This window comes from Hydra viridissima, unplaced genomic scaffold (assembly GCF_058129835.1).
Source record: "Hydra viridissima isolate aposymbiotic clone 2 unplaced genomic scaffold, HvirCarnegie_v1 scaffold_8, whole genome shotgun sequence".
NCBI lineage: Eukaryota > Metazoa > Cnidaria > Hydrozoa > Anthoathecata > Hydridae > Hydra > Hydra viridissima.
In genome coordinates this window covers 17,509,521-17,534,396 of record NW_028324307.1, presented here as the reverse complement: position 1 = coordinate 17,534,396, position 24,876 = coordinate 17,509,521, and the positions used below count along the sequence as shown (strand labels likewise).

General features: G+C 27.7%; 4 protein-coding genes across 7 annotated transcripts; all 4 read left to right on the top strand.

Annotated features, from left to right (window-relative positions):
* Positions 1–1,006: 1,006 nt before the first annotated feature.
* LOC149885434 (thioredoxin-like protein 4B) lies at positions 1,007–1,643 on the top strand. The gene has a single exon (XM_090095593.1). The coding sequence runs from the start codon at positions 1,007–1,009 to the stop codon at positions 1,454–1,456; it is 450 nt and encodes a 149-aa protein (XP_089951719.1). The 3' UTR covers positions 1,457–1,643.
* Positions 1,040–15,360, top strand: LOC145194976 (polynucleotide 5'-hydroxyl-kinase NOL9-like). 2 transcript variants are annotated; one of them, XM_090095590.1, is made up of 16 exons: positions 1,040–1,428; positions 1,837–2,165; positions 2,257–2,317; positions 2,538–2,696; positions 3,131–3,307; positions 3,416–3,512; positions 3,982–4,069; positions 6,295–6,426; positions 10,715–10,854; positions 12,430–12,592; positions 12,693–12,767; positions 12,933–13,113; positions 13,925–13,996; positions 14,342–14,414; positions 14,571–14,701; positions 15,047–15,360. In XM_090095590.1, exons 2-16 carry the CDS (start codon positions 1,849–1,851, stop codon positions 15,179–15,181), a joined length of 2,001 nt encoding a protein of 666 aa, XP_089951716.1. In that variant the 5' UTR covers positions 1,040–1,428; positions 1,837–1,848; the 3' UTR covers positions 15,182–15,360. The 2 variants fall into 2 exon arrangements, with proteins under 2 accessions (XP_089951716.1, XP_089951715.1); XM_090095589.1 differs by having other exon boundaries at positions 1,265–1,428; positions 3,131–3,331.
* Positions 7,324–9,171, top strand: LOC149885433 (uncharacterized). Its single transcript, XM_090096046.1, has 4 exons — positions 7,324–7,417; positions 7,558–8,344; positions 8,462–8,603; positions 8,863–9,171. The coding sequence occupies exons 1-4, from the start codon at positions 7,324–7,326 to the stop codon at positions 9,169–9,171; spliced, it is 1,332 nt and encodes a 443-aa protein (XP_089952172.1).
* A 99-nt stretch (positions 15,361–15,459) lies between the features above and the next one.
* On the top strand, positions 15,460–24,035 carry LOC145194953 (MTRF1L release factor glutamine methyltransferase-like). 3 transcript variants are annotated; one of them, XM_090095592.1, is made up of 10 exons: positions 15,460–16,099; positions 16,358–16,410; positions 20,983–21,076; positions 21,237–21,344; positions 21,472–21,536; positions 21,689–21,732; positions 21,847–21,955; positions 22,212–22,307; positions 22,453–22,566; positions 23,105–24,035. In XM_090095592.1, the coding sequence occupies exons 3-10, from the start codon at positions 21,026–21,028 to the stop codon at positions 23,139–23,141; spliced, it is 624 nt and encodes a 207-aa protein (XP_089951718.1). In that variant the 5' UTR covers positions 15,460–16,099; positions 16,358–16,410; positions 20,983–21,025; the 3' UTR covers positions 23,142–24,035. The 3 variants fall into 3 exon arrangements, 2 of the variants coding, with proteins under 2 accessions (XP_089951718.1, XP_089951717.1); XR_016454887.1 differs by having other exon boundaries at positions 15,809–16,104; positions 21,446–21,536; XM_090095591.1 differs by having other exon boundaries at positions 15,815–16,104.
* The last annotated feature ends 841 nt before the right edge of the window (positions 24,036–24,876 follow it).

Sequence of the window (24,876 nt, the reverse complement as noted above, 5' to 3'; positions counted from 1 at the left end):
GAATCAGGTCTTAGATCTTGGATTGTCTTACGATTAGACTTTAAAACTGGGAGTTTGACCCTGACGATGACCCTACCCTGACGATGTTTAGGAAATATTAAGTAAACAAATAATGTTTATACTCTTATTGCATAGATAATTTTTTGACTGTTGTTTTGACGTTTTATGTTCTGAAGATTAAGTCAAGACCAGTTAGCGGTAAATATATATCTTTTATGAATAAAATCTTCGAAAAGAAAATATTTTTTATATTTTGAAATTAAATGTATATTTTTGAGACGTATTTGGAACAAAATATTGCAGGAGATATTCAAAAATTTTTATTAGTAAGTTGTTTTCTTACTTTTATAAAGTGTTTCACTATGTTGATATTAAAGATTAAAAAGGTGGATTAAGTCTTATTTGCTCTTTATGGGTTCTTTCCCACCTTTGGCTTTTATGCCATCGAACGTAATTTATTAGACTCTAACATGAAATTGGTTTCCTCTAATTTAGAGAAAACCAATTTCATGCTTGACGAAAATAAAATTATTACTTTATGAATAAAGACAAACAGTTTTGCTTCAATAAAATTACGGTGAAAAAATAAATTATTCACAATGCTATTTCACTTGTGTACCATCGCCAAACCCCTAATGATATGTTCGATTATAATACTCTACCCCCTCTTCCTCCTTCCAACAAAACCTTAACCGCAACTGAAAAGGGCTCCGTTATTTCCAACGATCTGGCTTTGCAAATACTATTTTAAAACTCACGGATGCGTTAGGTTTGCGGTTATGTTTACTTTGGACCACGAGTTAAAAAAAATTCTTTTTAGTTAGACATTTTTTTATTGTAAGAGATTTTTTTTTTTCTTTCTTATTTTATTATTATTATTTTTTTTTTATTCGGGTATAATGCTTATGGGTGATTGTGAGAAGTTATTCTTTATTCTTTCGTGATTTAGGTTGCTTAAGCATAGTTGGTAGCAATATGTTTTCAATATTAAATTAAAAAGATAAAAATGAGTTATTTGATGCGGTCATTAGTTCAAAAGAAAGATATTGATCGTGTTATAAAAGAAGTGGCTGAAAAAGTCCTTGTGCTTCGATTTGGGAAAGTTGACAATCCTGATTGTTTGCAGTGCGATGAAATTCTGTTTAAAACTTCTGAGAAACTAGCTAATATGGCAGAGATTTATCTTGTTGACATTCATGATGTTCCTGTATACACAAAATATTTTGACATTTCAATAATACCTACAACTGTTTTTTTCTTTAATGGACAGCATATAAAAGTTGATTATGGGACACAAGATCACACCAAGTTTATTGGTTCTTTTGCCTCAAAACAAGATTTTATAGATTTGGTAGAGGTTGTGTATAGAGGGGCTATGAGAGGAAAACTTATTGTCACATCTCCAATCGACCCTAAAAATGTACCAAAGTATGAACTTCTTTATCAAGACATTTAGTTTTTCTTTGAGTTTGAGTAGAAATTAGTATATAAATAAAAATGAATTATATTACAGATACTTTCTGTACTAAAAAGTTCTTAATGGAAGTATCCTTTTTTTTTTTGGATGTATTTAAACAATTATGTATGAACTTTTTTACAAGTATTTTATTTCAAAGTGAAGTAAAAATTTCTTAGAAGGTAAAATAAATACTTTATCATCTTAAATTAACATTAGATGTTCATTGTTTTATTGTTAATAGGTTTTTATTTTATTTTATTTTTCTTGCAGTTATATGTTGCAATTTAAATTATATTGGATATTCATTTTGTAGTATCTAAATAAGAAAAACTGTTTTAAATATGTTGTTATTTCTTATGTAAAATATTTTTGTTAAGATACCATACAAAATGGCAAAGAAGAGATTTCTTTTTTCAAAATGGTCATCAAATAAAATGTTATCCAAAAAATTAATCAAAAAGCAAAGAAATTATGGCAAAGTCATTTCAAGAGTTAATTTTCCGTTTGTGAAGTCTCGAGATAACAACTATAATAAGTCTGTAGTACGAGTCAAAAACCATTTTAAATGCAAGCTAAAGTCTCTTGTAGAACATTCAAATGAAACTTTAGAAGCCAAATCAATTTTAAGGAAGCTCTTAAACAGCACAGCAAACAGCAATTCTAGAAAGGCAGTGCTTTCCAACACAGCAAAGAAAGAAAAACTAAGGTTAATTTTTAATAGGAAAATTTGTTCATGAGTTGATTTTTTTTAAGTTCATACCTGTCAATTATTTTGTGAAACTGGTTTTTTTTGATAGCTTTTTTGTGACTAAAGAAGAACCAAATATACATGGCATATTATTTCTGAAACATTATCAGGTTGGTATCATAAACATTTCTACACTTTCTTCAGGGAATAATATTAGCTTATTGACAAGTATTATGTTAGAATTTGAATGTTACGGTTTTTAAAAAACTCTTTTAGCAGAAGAAGTACTCATAAAAATATATCTTAAACTTCAAAAATTACAAAAGATAAAAATATTTTTAATGCAAACAGAAAACCAAAAAATGTTTTCAGAAATTTTTTTTTATTTAGAAAGTTTCTTTAACTGGTTATGTACAAATCAATGTTCTATATGGTGAAGTTGAAATCAATGGGTATTCCGCAAAGGGCATCCTAAACACCTACAGTATTTATTCACCAGTGACATCTGCACTTCAATATATCAAAGACAATACTAAAATATCTTGCTCGGTATTTAATATTTACTAAAGTTTACTTCGATTTTGGATGCACCAATAATCTGTTGATGTATCATTAGATTACTGGTCTAGATATCCTTGTTCTTCTGGATTGTAGTACAACTTAATTTGGGGATAATTATACATTGTTACTAAAAAAAATGTAAACAAATATAAAGAATTGGAATTTTTTTCTCACAAACTGTTTGCGAACTCTAAAAAGCTCCTGAATGTTCTAAAAAGTATCAATAAATTAGAGAGTACCATTGCCAAAATCTGGTTTCAATTTTTTTTTAGGATAATGTTTTTTTTTTCGTTAAAAATGTTTTTATTTTTTTGGTTTTGTTATTATTTTTTTAATTTATTGAAACATTATTTTATTATAATATTTGTTATATGTTATTTTGCTGTATTCTTATGTTTTTTTTCTACACCTTATTCCTTCAGGTTACTGAAAAGAAAAAATTGGTGACCTATCTTTCCAACATCCTTAAAGGAGTAGACAAATTAGAAGAGTTTCTTAAACATCAAAAAAAGTTTTATTCTGTCATACTTGTGGCACATTTGAACTCAGTATTGCCACATATTTTGTTTCGAACTCCAGCTGATTTACATTCACCACTGGTACTTAAAAAATGTTTTCTTAAAGCAAGTTTGCTTTTTCATGATCATTTTTAACAGGTATTTTAAAATTTTACAAAAGAACATTTTTGAAAAATTTTTTAATTTCAGTTTTCTGCTGATTCTTTTAATGATGCAGTTTTGGAAACATGTGCATGGAGTGAAGTTATTGATGAGATACAATCCCATTCTCTTGATATGAAAAATGGTAAGACAAAAACCATGGGATTTACAGTTAGTTCTAAAGTAATACTGTTTCAACTGTTAAAAATTGAACCCAAAGTATAAGATTGTTTTTGTGTTTTTGTTTATGACTAAGAAATTTTTATGTGAAAGTTTTCTTGTGAAAGTTTTCATGTGAATTATGTATTGCATAAAAAAGATAAAAAAACATATAAGCTCTTTGAAAAATCTATTACAGAATTAAATATCTAGAAAATTATGTTACATCAATATTAATTAATATTGTTTATATAAATATCATCTTTTATAACATCTATTGGTTGCAAATCAATATCATTTTTCTTTTTCTTAAACTCTCACTCTTAAACTTCTCACCCTAAATAAATTATATTTTGAATAAATTATATTTGGAATAAATTATTTTTTGAAATAAGTTTTGATCTGAGGAAGTTTTTTGGCCAAATGATTAAAATTTCTCTTTTTTTTCATCTAAGAGGTGCCATGTTCAATAATGTTTTGTGGTGGTAAAGATGTTGGAAAATCAAGTATGGCACGATACACTATGAACAGAATGCTCTCTAGGTTAGTTAAATTTTTTAAACAGCATTCTAAGAATTATTTAGTTGTTCATTATATTCAGTATTTTTTAACTTTTTAAAAAAATGTTTTTATATTAGCAGATTTTTAATGTATTCATTTTAGAAAATATTTATTACAGAAAATACTAATTTATTTTATAAAACAAATTGGTTTATTTCAGAAAATATCAGTTTGTTCACTTTAGAAAATGTTTGTGTAACTTATTTTTTAAAATACTTAATGCCTTTAATATTTCATGATGCAACTTCTTGATATTCAGTTACTATAACCTATAAGTAGAAAGTAAGGGGGATCCCATCCCCTATGAAATTTAATTTCAAGTTGAAACTATTTGTCTGCTATTTAAATATGTTGAGCAAAAAATGTTAATAACTGTTATGTAATTTATTAATGTCAAACAGGATCTAGTGTCAACTGATTCATATTTGAATCAAGCAGCTGTAAATCAGTGTCACTATGGAAAACTATGAATTGATATATGCAATCCATGACACTGTTTCTCAACTTGCTTGTGCTTTTGCAGGTTTGGCATCAGCTTACATTCCTGTTCAACAACTTGAACAACACTCTGGTAATATTCTTTGCCTTGGCAAAAGACAAGAAATCCAAACTCAGTTTTATATCTTGCTCATCACAATCATCAATGATGTTTATATCCTTTAAGTTGATGTTTGGTATGTGATGAGAAATCACAATTCTGCAACTTTCCAAAAACTTTGAATTCAGCTACAAAATGTGAAAGCTAAAGTAAGAATTCGGCCCAACTAGATTACCAAGACTTGTTGACAAAGTAATGTCTAATATTTAGCTTTTTTCTAAACGTATCCATGAGTATTAAACCCAACCAAAATAAAATGGCAAACATTAACATAGAATTTGTAATTATATATTTGGAGTACTATAAAATTAAGAATGTATATAATACTGCACTTCATGTACATTCTTAAAGAAAATGATCTTACTAATAGCTCAAAATATTCATACAAATTTCCTTGAGGTGGACACCTTAAATCAATAGAAAATTAGAAAAAAGGAAAAATTGTAAAAATGGGCAGAAGCAATTCATTCAGTAAAAGGAAACTTTTTAACTAGAGGACAATGCAGTTTGTTGGCCTAAGGTGATGGGATTTACTCTATCAGCAAGTGTTAAAAAGTGGTGGTTATGCAATTTTTCTTAAAAGGCTACATTGTCAATTCAAAATTGTTTTTTATATTGGCATTGTCAATCAATTTCATAACTTTTATATCATTTCTTTACTAGTTACTTCATTTTTATACATTTTCTCTTGCTTTGTGTTGACTCTTTGAGGAATGTTAATGATTAGTTTCTTATTTTATTCTTTACACTGGCAAAGATACAAATGAACTTCTACTCATCATGAACTGCATTGTTGATTATAACAGCAAACATTTATAGAAAACTCAGAATGTGAACAACTTTGGTTTCTTTGAATAAAATTAACATATCAGGATTCTTATATGCTTTACAAGAGTGAATAAATAACATTTTTAAAAAATGTGTTATTTTTTGTACTGGAGTATTTATTTTGGTCTAGAGTCAAAAAATATATAATCTAAAGGCAAATATATATATATAAGTACATGACAGACGATTTCTGCATATCTAAAAACATAAAAAATTTAATATCTTTTAGTACATCTTTTAATATCTAGAGTACAAGATGTTAATGTTTTAATTGACTTGAGTTATAAATATCATCATAAAGTTAAGTTTTAATTTTGTGACGAAATTGCAAGCAAATTAAGGTAGCAATTGCAGCAAAAGTGTGGTAATGATGCTTGTTCTTTGAGTTAATTATTTTCTATTTATGCAATTAAGTTTAAATCTTTCAAAAAAGACCATTTACATAAAAAGATTGTATCTTTTAAAGAGGATCAATTATGTAAAAACAAATGCTTCGTGCGGAAACAAAAGTTCCAATTTTTATTTTCATTTTTTACCTGTGGAAAAGTTTTTGAACGATATGTTGAGAGATCAATGTGCAGGTTTAAATTCAAGTGGCACAGGAAACTGTCAAAACTGATATTCCAAATCTTTTTTTATTTTGTTTTTCAAAAAAAAAGATTCTTTAAAAATATTTTCATTATTTGTGATTTTCATTTAGAGTGAATTTAGAGCAGATTTTGAATTAAATAGAAAAAGTGTCTAATAAAATTATTTTAGTTATAATTATATTTCAACACAGATATGATTCAGTCTTTTATTTGGAATGTGACTGTGGTCAATCAGAGTTTACACCCCCTGGTATATTATCTCTTGTAAAAGTAACACAACCTCTTCTCGGACCTCCTTCAACTCATCTTTTAAAGCCTGAAATGTAAGTTATAAACTTGTTCAGAAAAAAAAAGGTTTTGCACTTTATTATTTTTTTATTTGTGTCTTTTAAAAATTGCAGCAGCATTAAAGTACAAATTGACGCTATAAAATGTATTAACAAAATTTTTCCTTTTGGTATATGTCTTTTAAAATACTTTTGAGATGTAGGAACCTAAATTCACATCTTAGAAAACATTTATCTATTACTTTTGATAAAGTTAATGCCATTAAATTTTTTTAAGTTTTGGTATAATTTTCAGTTTCCTTAAGCATTCAAAATACTTGTTTTAACTACTGTTCGTTCCCCTTATAAATTCCATTTATTATTATTATCTTTGTTATTATTAGTATTATTATTATTAGTATTATTATTAGTAATAGTATTATTATTAGTATTACAGGGTGGCCAGCGGTCCTTGAAATCCTTGAAATCCTGGAAAAGTCCTGGAATTTTATAGGTCCTGGAAAAGTCCTGGAAAAACACCCCTTTTTACAAAAAATCCTGGAAATCCTGGAACTTTTTTTTATAGAGTTATATATTCCGTTTATTATGAAAACAAGAAAATGGAATATTATATATTCCGTTTTCTTGTTTTCATCTTTTACAAAGTTTTTAGTTTAATTATGTATTTTCTGGAATGATCAAAATATTTTAATTAATTTTATTATATTTATTATTAATTCTACTAATTATTTAGAAAGTAAAATATACAAATAATGTATATATATATAAGTTATATAAGTTAATATATAATATAATTAACATAATCCCAAGTCAAAGAACTGTCGTTTCCAAACAGAACGGCTATACAATAAAAAATATTCCTCTTGGATAAAATTTTGTTCTTCAAAGAAAGCAAGATGTAATTGGTGTTGAACAGATGTTAATATTTCTAACATGGGAGTATCTGCTTTGGATTCTCATGCAATTGGTAAGAAGCATAAAGAGCATGCAAGGACACATAATGCAGCTGATATATTCTTTACAGTTAGTTTTTTAGTTATTTGATTTGATTTTTTACTTTTTGTTTTTAAAAATGTTTTTAAATTTTGGAATGCTTGGAGCAAATTGATTAGCTGTGCACTTTACCGGTTATTAATTATTTTTTTTTTACACATTTTTCATTCCTAGATTTTACTACAGAAATATCTGGCTATAAAGCAGCTTTTGTTAACTTACAAGAACATTTTCCCAATTCAAACAAGGTTTTAAATGACAAAATGGCACAACCTACTATAGAGGATCTTCTATCTCCAGCTCTGGTTACCAAGGCAGAAATAATATGGACCTTAAATGTTGTAATGTCACATTTTTCTTTAAGATCATGCTTAAGTTTAAATGAAATATTCAAATCTATGTTCTCTGATAGTACAATAGCATCAAAGTTTGCATTAAACAAAACAAAATGTGGCTACTTCGTAAGTTTTGGTTTAGCACCATACTATCAAGAGCAACTTATATCTGAAGTCAGAGCATCACACATCTTTGCTTTGTCATATGATGAGAGTATGAATGTAACCTTTAAAAATGAACAAACGGACTGTGTTGTAAAAGCTAGATATATTGATTCTAAATTCCTCAGACGCCCTAATTCACAGAATTTATTTGATAAACTTATTGAAGCAACAGAGATGTTTGATCTTGGAAATCTAATTCAAGTATCAATGGATGGTCTCAATGTTATATGGGAGGTTCTAAAAATGTTAGATGAACATAGACAGGAAAAACGATATTCTGATATAGTTAATATGGGAAGTTGCAGTTTGCATATTGTTCATGGTGCCCTACAGACAGCAATAAATTCCCAAAAGTGGGAGTTAGAAAAAATATTTCGTGCAATGTGTAATCTTTTCAAAGAGTCACCAGCTAAAATAGATGAATATATTAGAGTTTGCAAAACTGATCTGCTTGCTTTGCTGTAAGTAAGCATATTTGAACAGAAAAAAATATAATAATAAATTATCTTATCTTTTATATTTATATATAAGTTAAGAGCATTTCACCATTTATATTTTTGGATTTTATTGTTTCACAGTTTCTGTGCAATTTGCTGGGTAGAAGATGAAGGTGTGGCTTCTAGAGGCATTATTGTATGGCCAAACATGGTTAAAATTATAAAGTATTGGGAATCACTATGCAAAAGCAGACATCCTAAAAATAAGAGCTATGAAGTTCTGGTATATCATTATCTTCACAATTTTGTACCTTTGCAAATGCAGTTTTTCAAAGATTTTGCTAAAAAATTGAAAGGAAAGCATGAAAAAATTTGAAAAAAAATTGAAAAGAAAGCATGTTGCAAAGTTTGATGAAAATGATTCTCAAACCAAACATTTTAAATGAAGCTGCAGCTGCATATAGTTTAATTAAGATTGAAGTATGTAATCAAACAACCACCTAGATGGAAACAAAATTGAATTTGGAACAGCACTAAAACAGATGCTAAGTTCTCTTTATTGTAAACCAGAAGAGAAATTAGAGTTTATTGTGGAATGTAAGCAGTTTATCATAGTGTTATTGCAAAAATTACAAGAAAGATGCCCATTGAAATATTCTTTAGTGAGGAATGCCTCATCTTTGTCTCCAAATGAAGTGGTTCAAAACAAGGAAATATCCGTTGTTAAATTCAAGGCTCTAGCTGAGACATTAAGTGCATTAAAATGGCTTTCAACTGATGATGCAGATAATGCAAAACAACAATATGATGAATTTGTTAGTGCAGAAAGTGTTTTAATGAAAGTGTTTTAATGAAAAGTTTGAGTCTTTTAACTAGTTAACTGATTCTTTTGATAAATTTCTTGCTGTCTATTTACACAAAACTCTGAAGTATTCAGCATTGTGGAAAGTCTGTGCTATCATTTTTGTGTTATGTCATCTGGGTTCAGATGACATAACACAAAAATTCAGTGTCAACATTCAGTGTCAACAACTGTTTGTTGACACTGAATCCTTGTTCTATCCCCCAATCTGGGATAGAACAAGGATTCAGTGTCAACAAACAGTTGTTGGTCGAAAATCTGCTAGAGATCTCTTATTTCTCAAAGAATAGTTATGATCACATCAATTTTCATGACATTGTTATTCATCAGTATGAGCTCCCCAGTGATCTTTTAAAAAGTTGTAAGCTAGCATACAATCGCTACACTGCAGTATTGAAAGAAAACAAGGATCAGTAAAGTTAGATGAAATAAGCAGGAAACGTCAATTGATTGATGGAGATATTTTAGTTATTAAAAAACAGAAAGAAAGTGTTAGAAAGTGCATTGAAGTTCTCAAATCTGATGCTGACAAGTTAAGTATCGACAAGAAGTAAAGAGAGACTTCACTGTCCTTTCAAAAGCAAATTCTTTTAGAAACACAATTTCAGAAAAAGAACAAACAATTAAAGACCTTTCATTAAAAAAACTGGAGCAATCCAAAAAAGAGATAAAATAAAAGAGTTGTAACATTTAGTTGTTTCGTTTTAAGACAATATATTTTGCATTTACTGGCCCATTTTATTATCGAGAAAAAATCAATACATCCTTGAATAACCCAAAATTTCCTTGAAAAATCCTGGAAATATCCTGGAATTTAAAATTTACTTTTAGCTAGCCACCCTGTATTATTATTATTATTATTACTATTATTATTATTATTATTATTATTATTATTATTATTATTATTATTATTATTATTATTATTATTATTATTATTATTATTATTATTACTATTATTATTTTTGTTGTTGTTGTTGTTGTTGTTGTTGTTGTTGTTGTTGTTGTTGTTGTTGTTGTTGTTGTTGTTGTTATTATTATTATTATTATTATTGCTGTTATTATTATTATTGTTATTATTATTATTATTGTTATTATTATTATTATTATTGTTATTATTATTATTATTATTATTATTATTATTATTATTATTATTATTATTATTATTATTATTATTATTATTATTATTATTATTATTATTATTATTATTATTAATTATATTATTATTATTATTATTAATTATATTATTATTATTATTATTATTATTATTATTATTATTATTATTATTATTATTCAGTTGATTATAATAGCTATTGTTTAATTTGAAAATTAAGCAACTTTTTATTTTGGCATCAAATATTTTGTTCAGTCTAACTTATCCTAATTGATTTGGTAAATAAACAATAAATTTGCTTGACTAGTTCACTCCCATATTACACTTTAAATATTGATTTGGTTTTATATTTTACTTAGTTGCTTCTTTCTTGCCTTAATGTTACATCGGGGCATGCATATATTGAGTTTGTTTCTTTCAGATCATTTTTCTATGGTTATATTTCACCAAAGGATAGTCCAACACAATACATTCACTTAATTGGACAGTTGGTTGAGTTTTATTATAAAAATCATTTCAATTATGGTCCTCTCATTATAAACCAACAAGGTTGGGTAAAAGGTATATTTTGCTACTATCTAAAACTTGCAAACATTTTATTCTTTTGGTGTTTTATAGCTAATTTTAGTTACTCTTTGGCTGTGGCGATGGAGTAGCTAAAGGGTGGTGCAAAAGTTTCTATACAATAAAAACTCAGCTTCATTTCGTTAATAAAAATGTCTCTGTAAACAGTGATTACTATGTTAAAAGTATTTTACCAGTTTATAAAGAAGCCATGAAAAATAAAAAACTATTCCCTGTGCCTAAATAAAATGAAATTTAGATGCAAGATGACATAAAGTACCATACATCAAAGACTGCAATGTCATGGATTAATGAGAACCTTACAAATGTCTGGGCAGATAGGCCAGGAAACTTTCCAGACCTAAATCCTCTGGAAAATTGCTGGTCTTATTTAAAAGATAAGGTATGTAATGAACCTAAAGTTCAAGCAAAGGACAAGCTCATTTCCATGAATATTGGTTACCATAGAGATCATAAACATAGTCAAGACTTGATCATGATCATGAAAGCAGATTAAATTTGATTGCTTCTGAAAAAATTTTCTGAGTTTTTGTTTCTAGAAACATGTGTGTAGAAACTTTTGTGCCACCCTGTTTAAATAAATTTAGATTGAAAGTTATCAAGTTGTGTTTTTTTTAATGAAAGTTTTAATTTTAGTTATTCTAAAGTTTTAAACTTTTCAAAAATAAAATTTTAAACTTTAAAAAATGACTTTTAGGTTTTCAGTTCAATAAGTTCACTAAAAAACATTTATGATTCATAATTAATCAAAAATGTTGCTCTTGAGTTCAAGTAACTCTTTTCACTGATTATTTTAATATAATTGTGTTATGCAGATTGTGCTATAGATTTCTTTTAAAACTAGAATTTTAAGTTGATTCTTTGAGTTTTATAACACTTACACAGTTGTCTAAGAGCACTTTAGTACTTACCCTTCATTTAAAACCAACTTAGTTTTTATTTCTTATTTAAAAACACCTTGGTTTTAAATAAGAAATGAAAACTAAGTTGGCTCATTTCAATTTAAATTTCTTAAGATTGTGTTTAAACTTTTTAATTTATAGTTTTAATTCTGCTTTGATTAAATTTGTATAATTTCTATTAATTGCAATTTGTATTGATTGCAATATGTTTTCATTGCCATTTGTATCAATTGCAATTTTTATTGATTTTGGCTTCTGAGGACTAGGTTTATGTATTATATCTGTTGTCTTTACCCCAATAGTGTGTATTGTAGAAAGACTGATTTATTAATTAATTATTTGGAAAGAATTCTGTTTAGTATGTTTTTGTCTTGATTACTAAAGAGTTATAGAAATTTTCAACTTACACTTTACAAGAATTATTAAGCTTAAAGAGTCAAATTAAATAAAAAATCAAACAAACTTTTTATTAAGGATACTTAATAAGAACTCTTCTCCACTTGTAATTCAAAGATTTGGCACTGGTAAATAAATATTTCTGCTTATACATAATTAGAGTAATTTCAAATTTACATAATTAGAATAATTTGCATATATAAAACATAATTAGAATAATTTCCTGTTTAAACTTTTTAACTGTTGTTAAAAGGTCTTGGTTTGGCGTTGCTGATTGACTGCATTCGATTGGTTTCACCAAGGTTTATTATTCAAATTGATTCTGTTGAGCATGAGTCACGCAATTTACCTGTCAAATTAACTGCAAATTTTGTTTCTCAACAACATGGCTGGTGCATTGACCCCAAATATGAGAGGTTTACTTTTTTTTTCCATTTCTCTCTTTAAACCGTCTAAAGGTTGAAATTATTGGATTATTGCTAATAATTTTTAAAATAATTTGTGGCTATGTTTTAGCTTAGCAAATAATCATAATAATTGCAAGTTTATTCATTTGAACACTTCAGCCACTCACAAGGATTGCAATAGAGGGTCTGTTTTAATTAAATTAAGTTATAAAGTATGTTTTATCATAGCTTTTTACATTCTTGTAAATATCTTGCTGTGTACAGCAATTTTTATGTTACTGAACATTTTTGATTTTAACACTTTTTATTGAAGTTTATTTATATTGTTAATAGTATTTGTTGGTTTCAGTGTAAACAAATCTGTTGCATCAAGAAATGATACAGTGGCTGCTTATTTCAGTACTTTGTATGAAGAGGACTTCAAGTTTCATGGATTGACAACTCAAACATGGATTCCACCTGTGTTGTCCAGGCTACTGCCATATAAAGTTAATTGGAAATATCTGGCACTTCATGTGATGCACCAAACTGTAAGATACATATTTTAAATGTAATCTTAATTTTATATATTAATTTTTTTTTAATTTTAGTTTCTTTAAATTTTTTCATCTCTTTTCATCTCTTTTCATCATCATATCATCCACAAGGTAAGAATTTTTAAACTATAATGAAAAATATGCAAATCAAATAAAAGTGATTTTATTTCCAAGTTAAGGATAAGATATTTAATTCCAAGTTAAGATTAAGCAATTCTGAGTAAAAAATGTTTGAAAATTATTAATAAAACATGTTACTAATTTATGTTAGTGTCAATAATTTCATTTTGTTTAATATTTGTGTTTTTAACATTCTGATATGAAATATAGGCTGATAAAAATCAATTTAAATGAAATTTAACACAAGTTCTAAAGAAATAGCAAAACAATAAGGCCCCTTCTAAACAAACTATAATTTATCAAAAATCATGGTGCAAAAAAGTTGTGCATCTGATTCTAAAGTGCAAGCTTCTACCTAATGATTTAAGGCATATTGTACTTAGAAAAAATGGGCTGCAAAGTTGGCGTAATTCAATAACCAGGTATCTTGGTCTTAATCAGATCAAGAATTTTTAGTTACATTAAAAATTTCATTGACAACAAAAATTCCATTATCTGAGCAAGGAAGAATTTAATGAAAATATAGAATCCTAATTAAGTATCCCAACCAGAAGGTTACATCCTTGTCTAAACATTATCAAACAGAGTAATGTACAACAAACAAATTACGTACAATTATAATGGTTACTCTTCCAAGTTTTATCAAGTTTAGTTTTAAGTTTTTTGCAGTTTCATTTGACTTTAGATTTCATTTGATGTTATATTGCATGCATTTAATTTGGCTCTAGTGTGTTTGGCTGTGGTAAAAGCTGATTTAGTAAGTTTGATTGCAGCTATTTTTTTCTTTTTCATGGAATGTTAACTAAAGATGAAAAATTTGTATGCTATGTTATATCTTTGTAAATAAAATTCCTATCAATTTATATTTCAAAAGTTAATTTTCAAAAATGTTGATGAAAAGAGCATGTAGATAAAATGAAAATAAACAAGTTTTGTCAAAATTTCTAAAACCTCTTTTACATAACACATCAAAGTCTTGCTTAATGCAATTTTAAATTAAAGCTGAGCATAAAACTTTGTGTGCAGAATTAAATGATTTAATGTTGAGTCAAAAAAGTTTGCAACATCAATGTGAAAGAAATAAGTTAATTGCTATATTTAGATTATATCAAATGATGAGAGCGAATTACCATGCAAACTTAAGGAGAAACCTGTTGCAGAATGTGTAGGAATGGGTAAAATATGAAAGTTTTTTTTCCCCCAATTTTTCTCAAAAGATTATTGAAGCGAAAACATTGAAGTTTCTAAAGATTTCCCTGATACTAATCCAGCTTCAAAAATCTTTAGAGTGATGTATAATGTTGTAATGATATTGATTGTTCTATTCTTAGGCATTATACGTAACATTGACCCAATCAATAAACTTTTCTATATTTTGACTCCGGAAAGACCAGAGGTATTGCAGCATGTAAATGCTCTTTTAAAGGGGAATGTGCAATTGCCAGTGAGCTACTTAATAGAAGTATGTGATTTCTTTTCAAATATTTCTAAACTGCTCTATTAGTAAATACCAAGTAATTTTTCAATAAAATCTTATTTTGTTGATTGTTTATATGCTATTATAAAACATTAGTCTTTTTAATTAATTTTCAAGCTTTATTTAGGCAAAGCAAATGATGAAAGCTTGAACTTAACTTGTTTCCTATCTTTTAGTTTTTTCTTGTGCAAAGAAACAAATACTTTCTTATTTCTCTTTCTTTCTTTTTTTTTCTTAATTTTTTTTTTTTTTTTTTTTCTTTAAATTATTCTTATACCAAAATTAGTTTTTCAAAAAAGTTAAAAAAAAAACTCTTTTTTTTAACATTAGCATCCCTATGACAATCATCCATACTTTTGCCATGACTACATCTCAGTAAGCTCAAAAGTATCCAGTGGAATGAAAACAAGATTTAATCTGAAACGAAAACCTTCAAGAAACAAGAATACATTTGGAGAGAAGTAAAATTAAAATGTGAAAATGAATTTTTGATGAAATTCAGTGATCTGCCTTGACTGAGTGTTGGAAGTCAGGGGTTTGTTAAAAATCAAGTCTCTGTCAGAATGGATCATTTTAAAATAAAACATAAAAAAGACAGTTATTTAAAAAATGAAAATTTAGTTTTAGAAAAAAGTTTTAACTCATATTTGTTTTTTCTAGAGGTTAAAAAAAAAACAACTTTCTTTTTAATGTTCTATTGATGAATTGAAAGCTGTCTGATTAAGAATTTATTTTGTGAATATCAAAACAAAATAAGACTATTAATAGAAAAGAAGTTATAAATCATAAAAATGTCATCAGTTAAGTAGAAAGAGATTGAAGAGATATATCAAGTTTTGTTTTTAACAAATAATACTGTATTGTAGTAATTATAATAAGTTTTTTATACAGAAAGTTGATGGAAAACAAGGAGAAATAGAGTTTAAGTTGTTGCATCAATATATTCATTGTATATGGAGTTTGTCATATCTAGATCCTACTGTATTTATGTTGCTGTTTTGAGCATTGATTGAGTTTGAATGTCTGAAATTGCGTGAAAAAAATTTTTTTATCTTGTTTAATTTACCCTCATTTTATCTGATACAATTTGAATATTGTATTAGTCTGTAGATGAACTTTTATTATTATACATTCAGACTGAGATTCAGATTTTGCATCAAATTGTCATGTTAGCTGTATAAATTTCCTAAACAAGTTTTTTTAATCAAAAAGAAATGATTTTGAAAAGATTATATAAGCTACAAGTATATCAGTTTCGATGTTGCGTTTCTTATATTTCTCGATCCTTACAAGAAATGTGGAAAAGAAGATTTACAGAGAATGATATTGAAAACCCTTTTGGATCAGTCAAAGAATTAGCAAAATATGCCACAAAAAATTTAAGTAAGGTATCTGGTCATTTTTTTATATGCAATGATATTGTATGCTATGCTAGACAAATTTTTTGTCAAAAATATTTTTTTGAATTTATTAACTGAATTTTGAATAAATTTTTCCTAAAGAAAGCTAAACTATGAATGATATATTTAAGATGAAATATATGATTAAATAATTTTGATATATTTATTTTTTTATGTGTCTGTATAACATAAATGTACATAGGTAAATCAAATCATCAAAAATGATTTTATTCTTTATTAGGAAAAGGATGCTGAATCTATATTTAATTCACTATGTAACCGTCGTCTAAACAGGTATGCTTTACCATTTTGGTTTCAAGCTGCTTTTGTTTTATTAACACCAGATGTTTTAGTGGAACCAACTAAGTTAAACCAAAATAAAGAAAAAATTTCAGTTGACTTTAGATGCAATAAATGTAATTTCAAATTCAAGTCACTAAACATTGCAGAGTTTATGTTCTTTTTGGGTCAAAAGGTTTTTTTTTTGTACAAGTTAATGGTTTGGAATCAGGTGGTCAAAAATTTAAAAAAATCATATTTTAAATTTCTTTATTTGACTATGGAGTTTTGTTAAGAACACATTTTATAAGACACCTAAAGACTTTTTTTAGAAAAGCATTTGTACAGTAAAGAATAAAAATTCCCCCAGACATATATATTGTTAGTACCACAGTTAAACACAGTTTTTAATAATCTCTTCCAAAGGTATCTCTGGTGTATCTTTCAAATTCTCAGCTTAAATTGAAATTTATGAAAAATGATCTCTATTTTTAATTTTTTGTTGGAAATTTAAAAATTTCTTTAGAAAAATTTTAATGAGATTGCGGTGCAATCAAATCAATGACATGTTTACTAACTCCAACCAAAAATTTTGCTTCACATTTTTTCACTTTTTTGAAAATAACTAATTAAAATATAAAAGGTAGCACTACAACATTTCCAAGGATAAATGGTATATTTCTAATACTAGGTTCAAACGTTTTATAGGTATGTTTTTGAGAAAGCCTTACAGTTTCAATTCGGGTTTTTTTAGTACCAGGTACACAAATGTCATTTGATTATATACCTAATGAAATTTTATTATCTCAAGCTGTAGGAAGAAAAACATTCCTCATTTCTATTGATTATCAGGTACAAAAATGTCACATGATGGATATACCTAAAAATTTTGTATGATCTCCAATAGTTGGTACAGAATGTACCTAGATATTTTTTTGGCAGGTAGAAAAATATAGTATGATGTAAAAATGAATTCAAGATTGCTGTATGGTTTTTTGCCATAACTGCAAAATGTACCTGATATGTATCTGCTATATTACTATAAAACACACAAAATATGCACAAATTCAGCAATTGATATTACAAGTTCCCAGCTGTAATAGAACTAAATAAAATGGATATTCATATCAACAACATAATTGGGTGTTTGACACTCATTTGATTACAAATTAAAATTTTTCTCAAGGTTTTGTGAAATCGAAAGAAATTTTCTAAGGTAACCAGGAGGCAGTATTACATAGTAGCGCAAAAAGTACTTATGTCATTTATTTACAATTTCAGAAGGGGTGTCCTAGTATTAGTAAAAACATAGAAATTGGTTGAATGATCTAAACTGTGTAAAATGATTTAAACCGTAAAATTGCAGAAGTATTGGCATCATCTGAATCCCCAGAACCAACATCAACTCAATGTGGACAACCAAAAAAAGTTTTTGTTGATTTAAGTGAACATAGCAAATGCCTGATTATTGCCGACAAAGATGATAATTCAAGCATCAACTCAGTGGAAAAATCCTTACTGATAGCAAGGAGGAAAGCATACAATTACAAGAGCTTTACATTGGCAAAACTCATTTCTTACATAGCAAAAATAAACAATATTCTTCCCATATGTACATAAATTTAACACAGGAGGATAAACAAATGACACCAGAGTAAAAATAGGCGTGTTCCTAAGGATAAAAACATTGAAGTAAGAGAATCAAGATTTAAAATCAAACTTCAAATTTTGCTGCAGATGGAATCATGGAAGTTATTCAACCCAAAATTATTGAGTATTTAGAAACAAAATACTCAATAATTTTGGGTTTAAAGCAAAGACTGTGAAGAGCTCATATTTCTGAACAGTTGGGGGCTTAATAATTCTTTGGGACACTCCCAATATTATCAGCGATTTTTTAATCATGGAGCAAATGACTCAGATCTATTAGCCATAACTACCACTCATTTATGTTAGTATACATTGAAAAATTAATGCAAGCTTGTCCAATATGTGGAGCTACTCCAAAATTAATGACAGAAAAACATAAACTCAATTAATGCTTTAAAGTAAAGCCTTGTGTGTTGTGCTATGGTATTTGTCTTTGTCATGCACGGATGAGGCTTTTCAAGTGTCTGCTCCATGTATCATATTGGCTTGAGCTATAGTTTTGGAGAAGCTAAAAGGATCAATGCCCTCTACATCAGGATAAATCCAAAAACAGTTTCAAAAAGAGTTTGGGTTAAAGGTTGATCAGCCAAGAGCTGGAGGTGCTGGAACTAGCATGATAGGAAATGTTTGTTGATGAACTTTCTCATATCCAAAGAAATTAAGTGAAGTTTTAGAAAAATTACCAGAAAAGTACCAGAAGACCTGATTGTTTCATTCAAAAATTTATTGATCACAATTAGCTGCCAGCAAGAAATTAATGCAGAAAAGTTGTGTTTATATTGCAAAGAAACTTATAAATTATTTCTTTTATTTGTATGGTTCTTGGTTTGTAATTCCAGCCTCAGGGCATGAGGTTTTAGCACTTGCTGCTTAAATCTTGTTGCATTCACCTGTTCCACTTGGAATAATTGGTAAAGAAGCTGCTGAGTCATGAAATAAACTGCATAGTAAGTATTGTGAACTCCAAGCTTGTAAAAAAGTAGGGAAGCAAATTTTAAAAACTTTTTTAGTCAGACAATAGAATCATCTGACTCTCTTATCAGCTTAGAAACATCTATTAACTTAGAAATATCTGGTTTAAACAAAATCTTAGGACTGCCATCAAACTTCCTGACCTAGTAAAAGGCTTTTTATCTTTCAACTATTCAGGCACAGCAAGTGAATGTGAAATCAACCCTGAAAATATTGAACAGAAAATTTTTTTAATGACCTCAATGAAATTGTCAAACAATTTGGAGATGATAAATATTTGGGTAAGAATTCTGGCTCAGAATAATAAAAAATTGATTCTTGATTAAAGATAATTTTGTTGTTTTATTAAAAATTTGCCCAAAATTTCTCACAAACTATTTAACCTGGAAAGGTGAAAATTACTCAAGAACTAAGTTATCACAGTATAACTTAAAAAATCCTATACACGTTTTACTTAGCAAGGTTTTTGATTTTTGGCCACCATAGTTTACTGAAGTTCCACACTGTGAAGTTATGTCAGAATGAAGTACAATCAAAAGCTCAAAGTTTAAATTCTCTTTTTCTGTTGGGAGAAATGGTTTTAAAACTTAATTAGAAAGTTTTGCTCTTGCAAGGGGAATATCTTGGGAGTTTTATTCATACAGGAATTTCTTGGAAATGTAGCCAAACTGTTGTGCTGTTAAATTAATGTATTGACTAATAATTGTAGTGATGCTAATTCATAATTTTACTTAAATTATTTTTTGGCAGATTTTCTGCCGGAATGCAAGCATTAACATCTATTCAAAAAATCTTATAAACAAATAATTAAATTAGGCTTGTTTTGAATTTTCATTGGATTGTTAATATATTATTCATGGCTATTTTAGTCATTTGAATAAATATACTTTTATGTATTTACTCAATATTTTTGCAAGCAAGTAAATGAGGAATGTAAATTTCACTTCTTTTAGTTACTTCTGGAAGTTTTAGTTATTCTTCAAATACAAACTTCTCATCAAGCAGGCTTTCTGCTTGCAAAAGAGGAAAATTAAAGAAAAGAAAATTTGTTTAATATTATCGTGAAAAAACTTAAGCAACTCATTAATGGAAAATAAGTTTAAAATTGTGTGCTTTATGAATTACTTTTATTGATGGTAATTTCTTATGAGGTTGTAGTTTTAAATGAACATTGAAAAATGTTAGGGGCAGAACAATCCAATCCTCAAAACCTGAGATATCAAGTCAAATAAGTATTAAAAGTAATTGCTTTGAATTTGAATTTTATTTGTACTTGAAGAAATTTTGATGAGCAAAATGTATTTCTGCATTTGAAATGGTTTTTTTGGATTTCACAGGAAAAATGTAAAATATCATTTTTAAAATGTCAAAACAATAGAAACTCACTTCTTTTGAGATGAATAAATAACTAGCATTCCTTAAAATAAAGAATCAGGTATCAATATTATTGTTTATGAAAGTAATCTTTTAATCAAGGTAATCATAAAAGTTCAGAAAATACCTCCTCAACTCTTTTAACATCTTCATCAAACACTTCATCACAATCAAGTTTCAGCAAAGTACAATATTGATAATTAAGACTGAAATGGATTTCATTATTTATTTCTTTATAAGATATAAATGGTTTTTGAGATTTGAAAATTACTAATACTGCTTCACATGAAACTCTAAGATAAAAATATTGCATCATAACTGGTTTTGCTGTTTATTGGAAAACTGTGAGTAAAAAAAATTGCGCCACCATATTAGTTTGAACTTTTTGGTTTAAATGCAGTTGCTTCAAGCCAAAAATTTTTAAGTACCTCAACTAGATTCAGAAAATTCAACTGGTATAATAATAGCTTACTGGTATAATGGTATGATTTTTAAGTTAAAGTGTTTTGGCATAAAACCAGGCATTGAATTAAGTTCATTTATTAAGTGTATCTAACAGGTTTTAAAGTGTTAAATATTTTATTTTTACAGGGAACCCTTGCAATATTTAATAGAAGAATGGGATTTTCGTTCAATGACTTTGATCATAAAACACCCTGTGTTTATACCAAGACCAGAAACTGAAGTATTCTCTTTTTTCAAATTTATTTTTTGTATTTTCTTAGAGAAACGTTTTTCACGGAATCTTTAGAAATTTTTTCAAGTGTGCACACAGTTTTCACCTTTGTTTTAAATTTGTTCACATTTTTCATCTATATTTACTTTATTCAGTTTTTTTTCTAAAGGGTCTTATTGATATTGTAAAACCGCATTTGAAAGAAAATGCGAAATTTATAGAGGTGGGATGTGGAAGTGGCGCCATTTCGTTAGCCCTTTTAAACGAACTTACCGCAGTTAGTAGAAGTTCTTGTTAATTATTTTCGTTGTTTTTTTTTTTTTTTTTTTTTTTTTTAAATCGATTGTGCGGTTCATTATTTGTTAATGTTTACGTTAGGTAAAGTGTGTTGATGTTTACGTTAGGTACAGTGTGTTGCCCTTGATAGTTTTCATGAGGCGGTGACTTTGACGCAAAAAAACGCAGAAAAGTAAGTTTTACTTCTTATTTGATATGAATTTGATGGAATCCTTTTTTTTTTCTTTTTACTTATAAATATAGAAATATATGTTTCATTTGGTGGTTTCACATTGCGCAGAGTTTAGAAAAATCTTTTGAAAAACCATTTCTTCTTTATTTCAGGCTGAAGCTTGCTAACAGAATTAATGTTTTTCATGGAGCTTTAGGTAACATTTAGCTTCTTGCACGCGCTCAGTATCAATGATAGTGATTTCATGTTACATTCGTCATGAGTTATAGATGATCAAATCAAGTTTTTCTCTGGTTTTTGCAATTTTTAGATGAACTTAAATTATCAGATGTGGGTGGAGAAAAGTTTGATATGTTAGTTAGCAATCCTCCATACATTCCACACGAACAGCTGGCGTTCCTACAAGAGGAAGTGAAGAAGTTAGTGTTAAAGGAATTTTCAGTGATTTGAATCACAAGAAGTTTTGACTTTTGTTTAAAATATAAGTTCTAAGAAATAATTCTTTGAGGAATAAAGACCTTTGTTTAAAAAAAAATCCAAACCCTATACCTACTAACCTAACCCTACTTTTATCTCGAAACCCAAGTCTAACTTTAAGCCTAACGCCAATTCAACTTTGAAACTGTAGGGGACTTTTTCCTGAAGGACTTTTAATACACTATTAATTTACCATAGTTATGAGCACCATGATGCACTAGACGGTGGACGTGATGGTCTGGATGTTATCCGCTGTATTCTGCAAGTCGCTCCTAATTTCGTCACTATTGGCGGGTAATTTTAAGTTTCTTTAAACCTTAACAAAATTTTGAATTTCAAGCTTTTATTTTTAATTCATATTTAAAATTTCAATCTACGATCTTTAGTTTTTAGTTCTGTGTTTGCTGTTTTTTTTCTTTCGAAAATTTATATGTTTTAGGTATGTGTGGTTAGAAGTTGATGTTTCTCATCCGCCATTAATACAAGAGCTTGTATATGTTAAGCCCTCCCTTGGCCTGAAGTTTGTTTCTACATTTAATGATTGTTATAACAGGTATGAATAATTTATGGTATCCATGAAAAAATCCTATATATAATAAAACCACAAGAAATATGTTAAATGCGCTGAAAATTTCCATCGATTTAAACACAACCTGCTCCTTATTGTTTATTTTTTCTCAGATTTGCTTATTTTTCTCATCTCGTTTTTTGCAAGACTAATTAACCGTACGCTAGAGTTGTTTAGAAAGTTCTCCCTGTGTTCCTTAAGTGTTATAAAAGCGTTAACTCCTAATTGATTTGTATTTTATTTAATTTAGCTTTGCCTGTCATGATTTCCTTACCTTTGGCATTTATTCTATTCTTGATATATTATTTCTGAACTTTTGAGTATTATTCTAATAATAAGTTATCAAAATTAATTTTTTTTTTTTTTTTTTTTTTTTTTTTGTACAAATCAAAAAAATAGAAAACAAGAAAATAAGCATCTTCGCTGAATCTTCTGGAACAAAAAAAGAACTTAAACTTGATTAGACAGTATATATATAGTTTTTTTTGAGACAGTATATTATAAATATATTCATTTGGTTTAGACCCAGATTCTGTCAACTTCAACTTTTGCCAATTTAACAAATCTTCACGTCTTTCAACTTCTAGAGTGCATCAGTCCCGCATATAAAGTTATAAAATTTTAACAACTGTCATTAAAAGAAAGCAGTGAAGAACATTTTTCATTTTCATGAGATTTCAATCTTCTGAGGCTTCAAACAAATGAACAATTGTTGCGGTCGAAAGATGTAAGCAAAGACGAAGAATATTGTCTTCTATCACAGAATTTTCAGGCCAAATACATACAAACTTCGGTTAATCTATCTAGACACTAAAACTGTGTCTGACTTCGATATGGTTTGAAGGTTTAAAGGCAACAGTTTGTTGTCTTTAAACTCTTACACGACCTAACATATGCTGCTGGGATTTTTTTTTAAGATATCACAGATTTTCCACATATTGGATACATGCATGGACGTTCATCCAAATGGCTTGCCATTAATTTGGTGTTTATATACTTTCAAACATAAATTATTATAAAAGCATTGCTAAAATTATGAGCAGGGTACCTTTTGGGACTGAATTTCAATGGTAAATCACAGTGTGATTTACCATACAAGAGTGATGTGAATATATTCAAGGCTGGAGCTAATAAATTCTCTAGCTAACTAATGACTAGCTTTTTGCTAAATTATTCGATGGTTCGTTCCATGCTTTATTTTAAAGGGCTCCTTATCATAATGTAATTCAGTTTTTTATCTTTTCATTTTACATAAGTGTTGAAAAAGCAGTGGTATCGTAAACAAACATGCGACCGTTCTTCGGTTTTAATGAAAACGAGTTTTGCATAAAACCCCGGATTTTGCTCGTTTTCAATAATGTAACGAATTTTTTTCAATAAATTATATTATAAAGTTTTCTTTGATATGTTGAAATTTATTTAGGTAAAAAAAAGAGAAAAAATCACTGTTATAATCGCTATTTTTCTTTATCAATGAACACTTTTTTTTTGACATTAAGAAGCTCTATGAATAACTAAACAATATGGTACTCATTCAATCTTTGACAGGTCAATGACGCTCTGACTGACAGTTTACGGAACGAAATGCCAACTTTTTTTTAATAATAATATTTTGGAAATACAATGAAAAAAAATATAGTTGAAATAATTTTTGTTCCAATTTCAGTATTACTAATAAAAAAATGCTGTTGATTTTTTTTTTTTTTTTTTTTTTTTTTTTTGACTTTTTTTGGTACCATTTTACACAGATTAATAAGGGTTTTTTTCATAAGCAGACGGAAAGTAATTTCATACTTAAAAAAGAAATCAAGCGAGACGGGGGATTTGCGCTTTAATTTCATATTTCATTGAAAAATTTCATTGCAAATTTGAATCAATAGTTTGAAAATTTTAGTGAGAAATTTTTTGTATCTAAGAAAAAGAGTAGATCATTATTTCTTTAGGCTATCAAAAAGTAGAGCATTTTCAGTGATTATTGCGATGATCTTTTAGTGGTTGCTTTAAGAATATTTAAGTAAAAAATTTCAACAAAGTAAAGAAATTTGATAAAACATTAAAATGATTTTAATAAAAACAAAAATTTTTTTCAATGCAAAGCATTACAGAATAATCACTTTGCTTTACACAAACTTTTAAAAATAATCAAGAGTTATTAATTCACAATCCTTAATTTGTCAAGTTACCGCTGTGATGATATAATAGGCAAGCATTGAAACTATTTGCTCATACTTTTATCGTTATTATTGTTACTGTTATCATATTTCTGAATTCTTATAAACTTTCTGTAGCATGTTT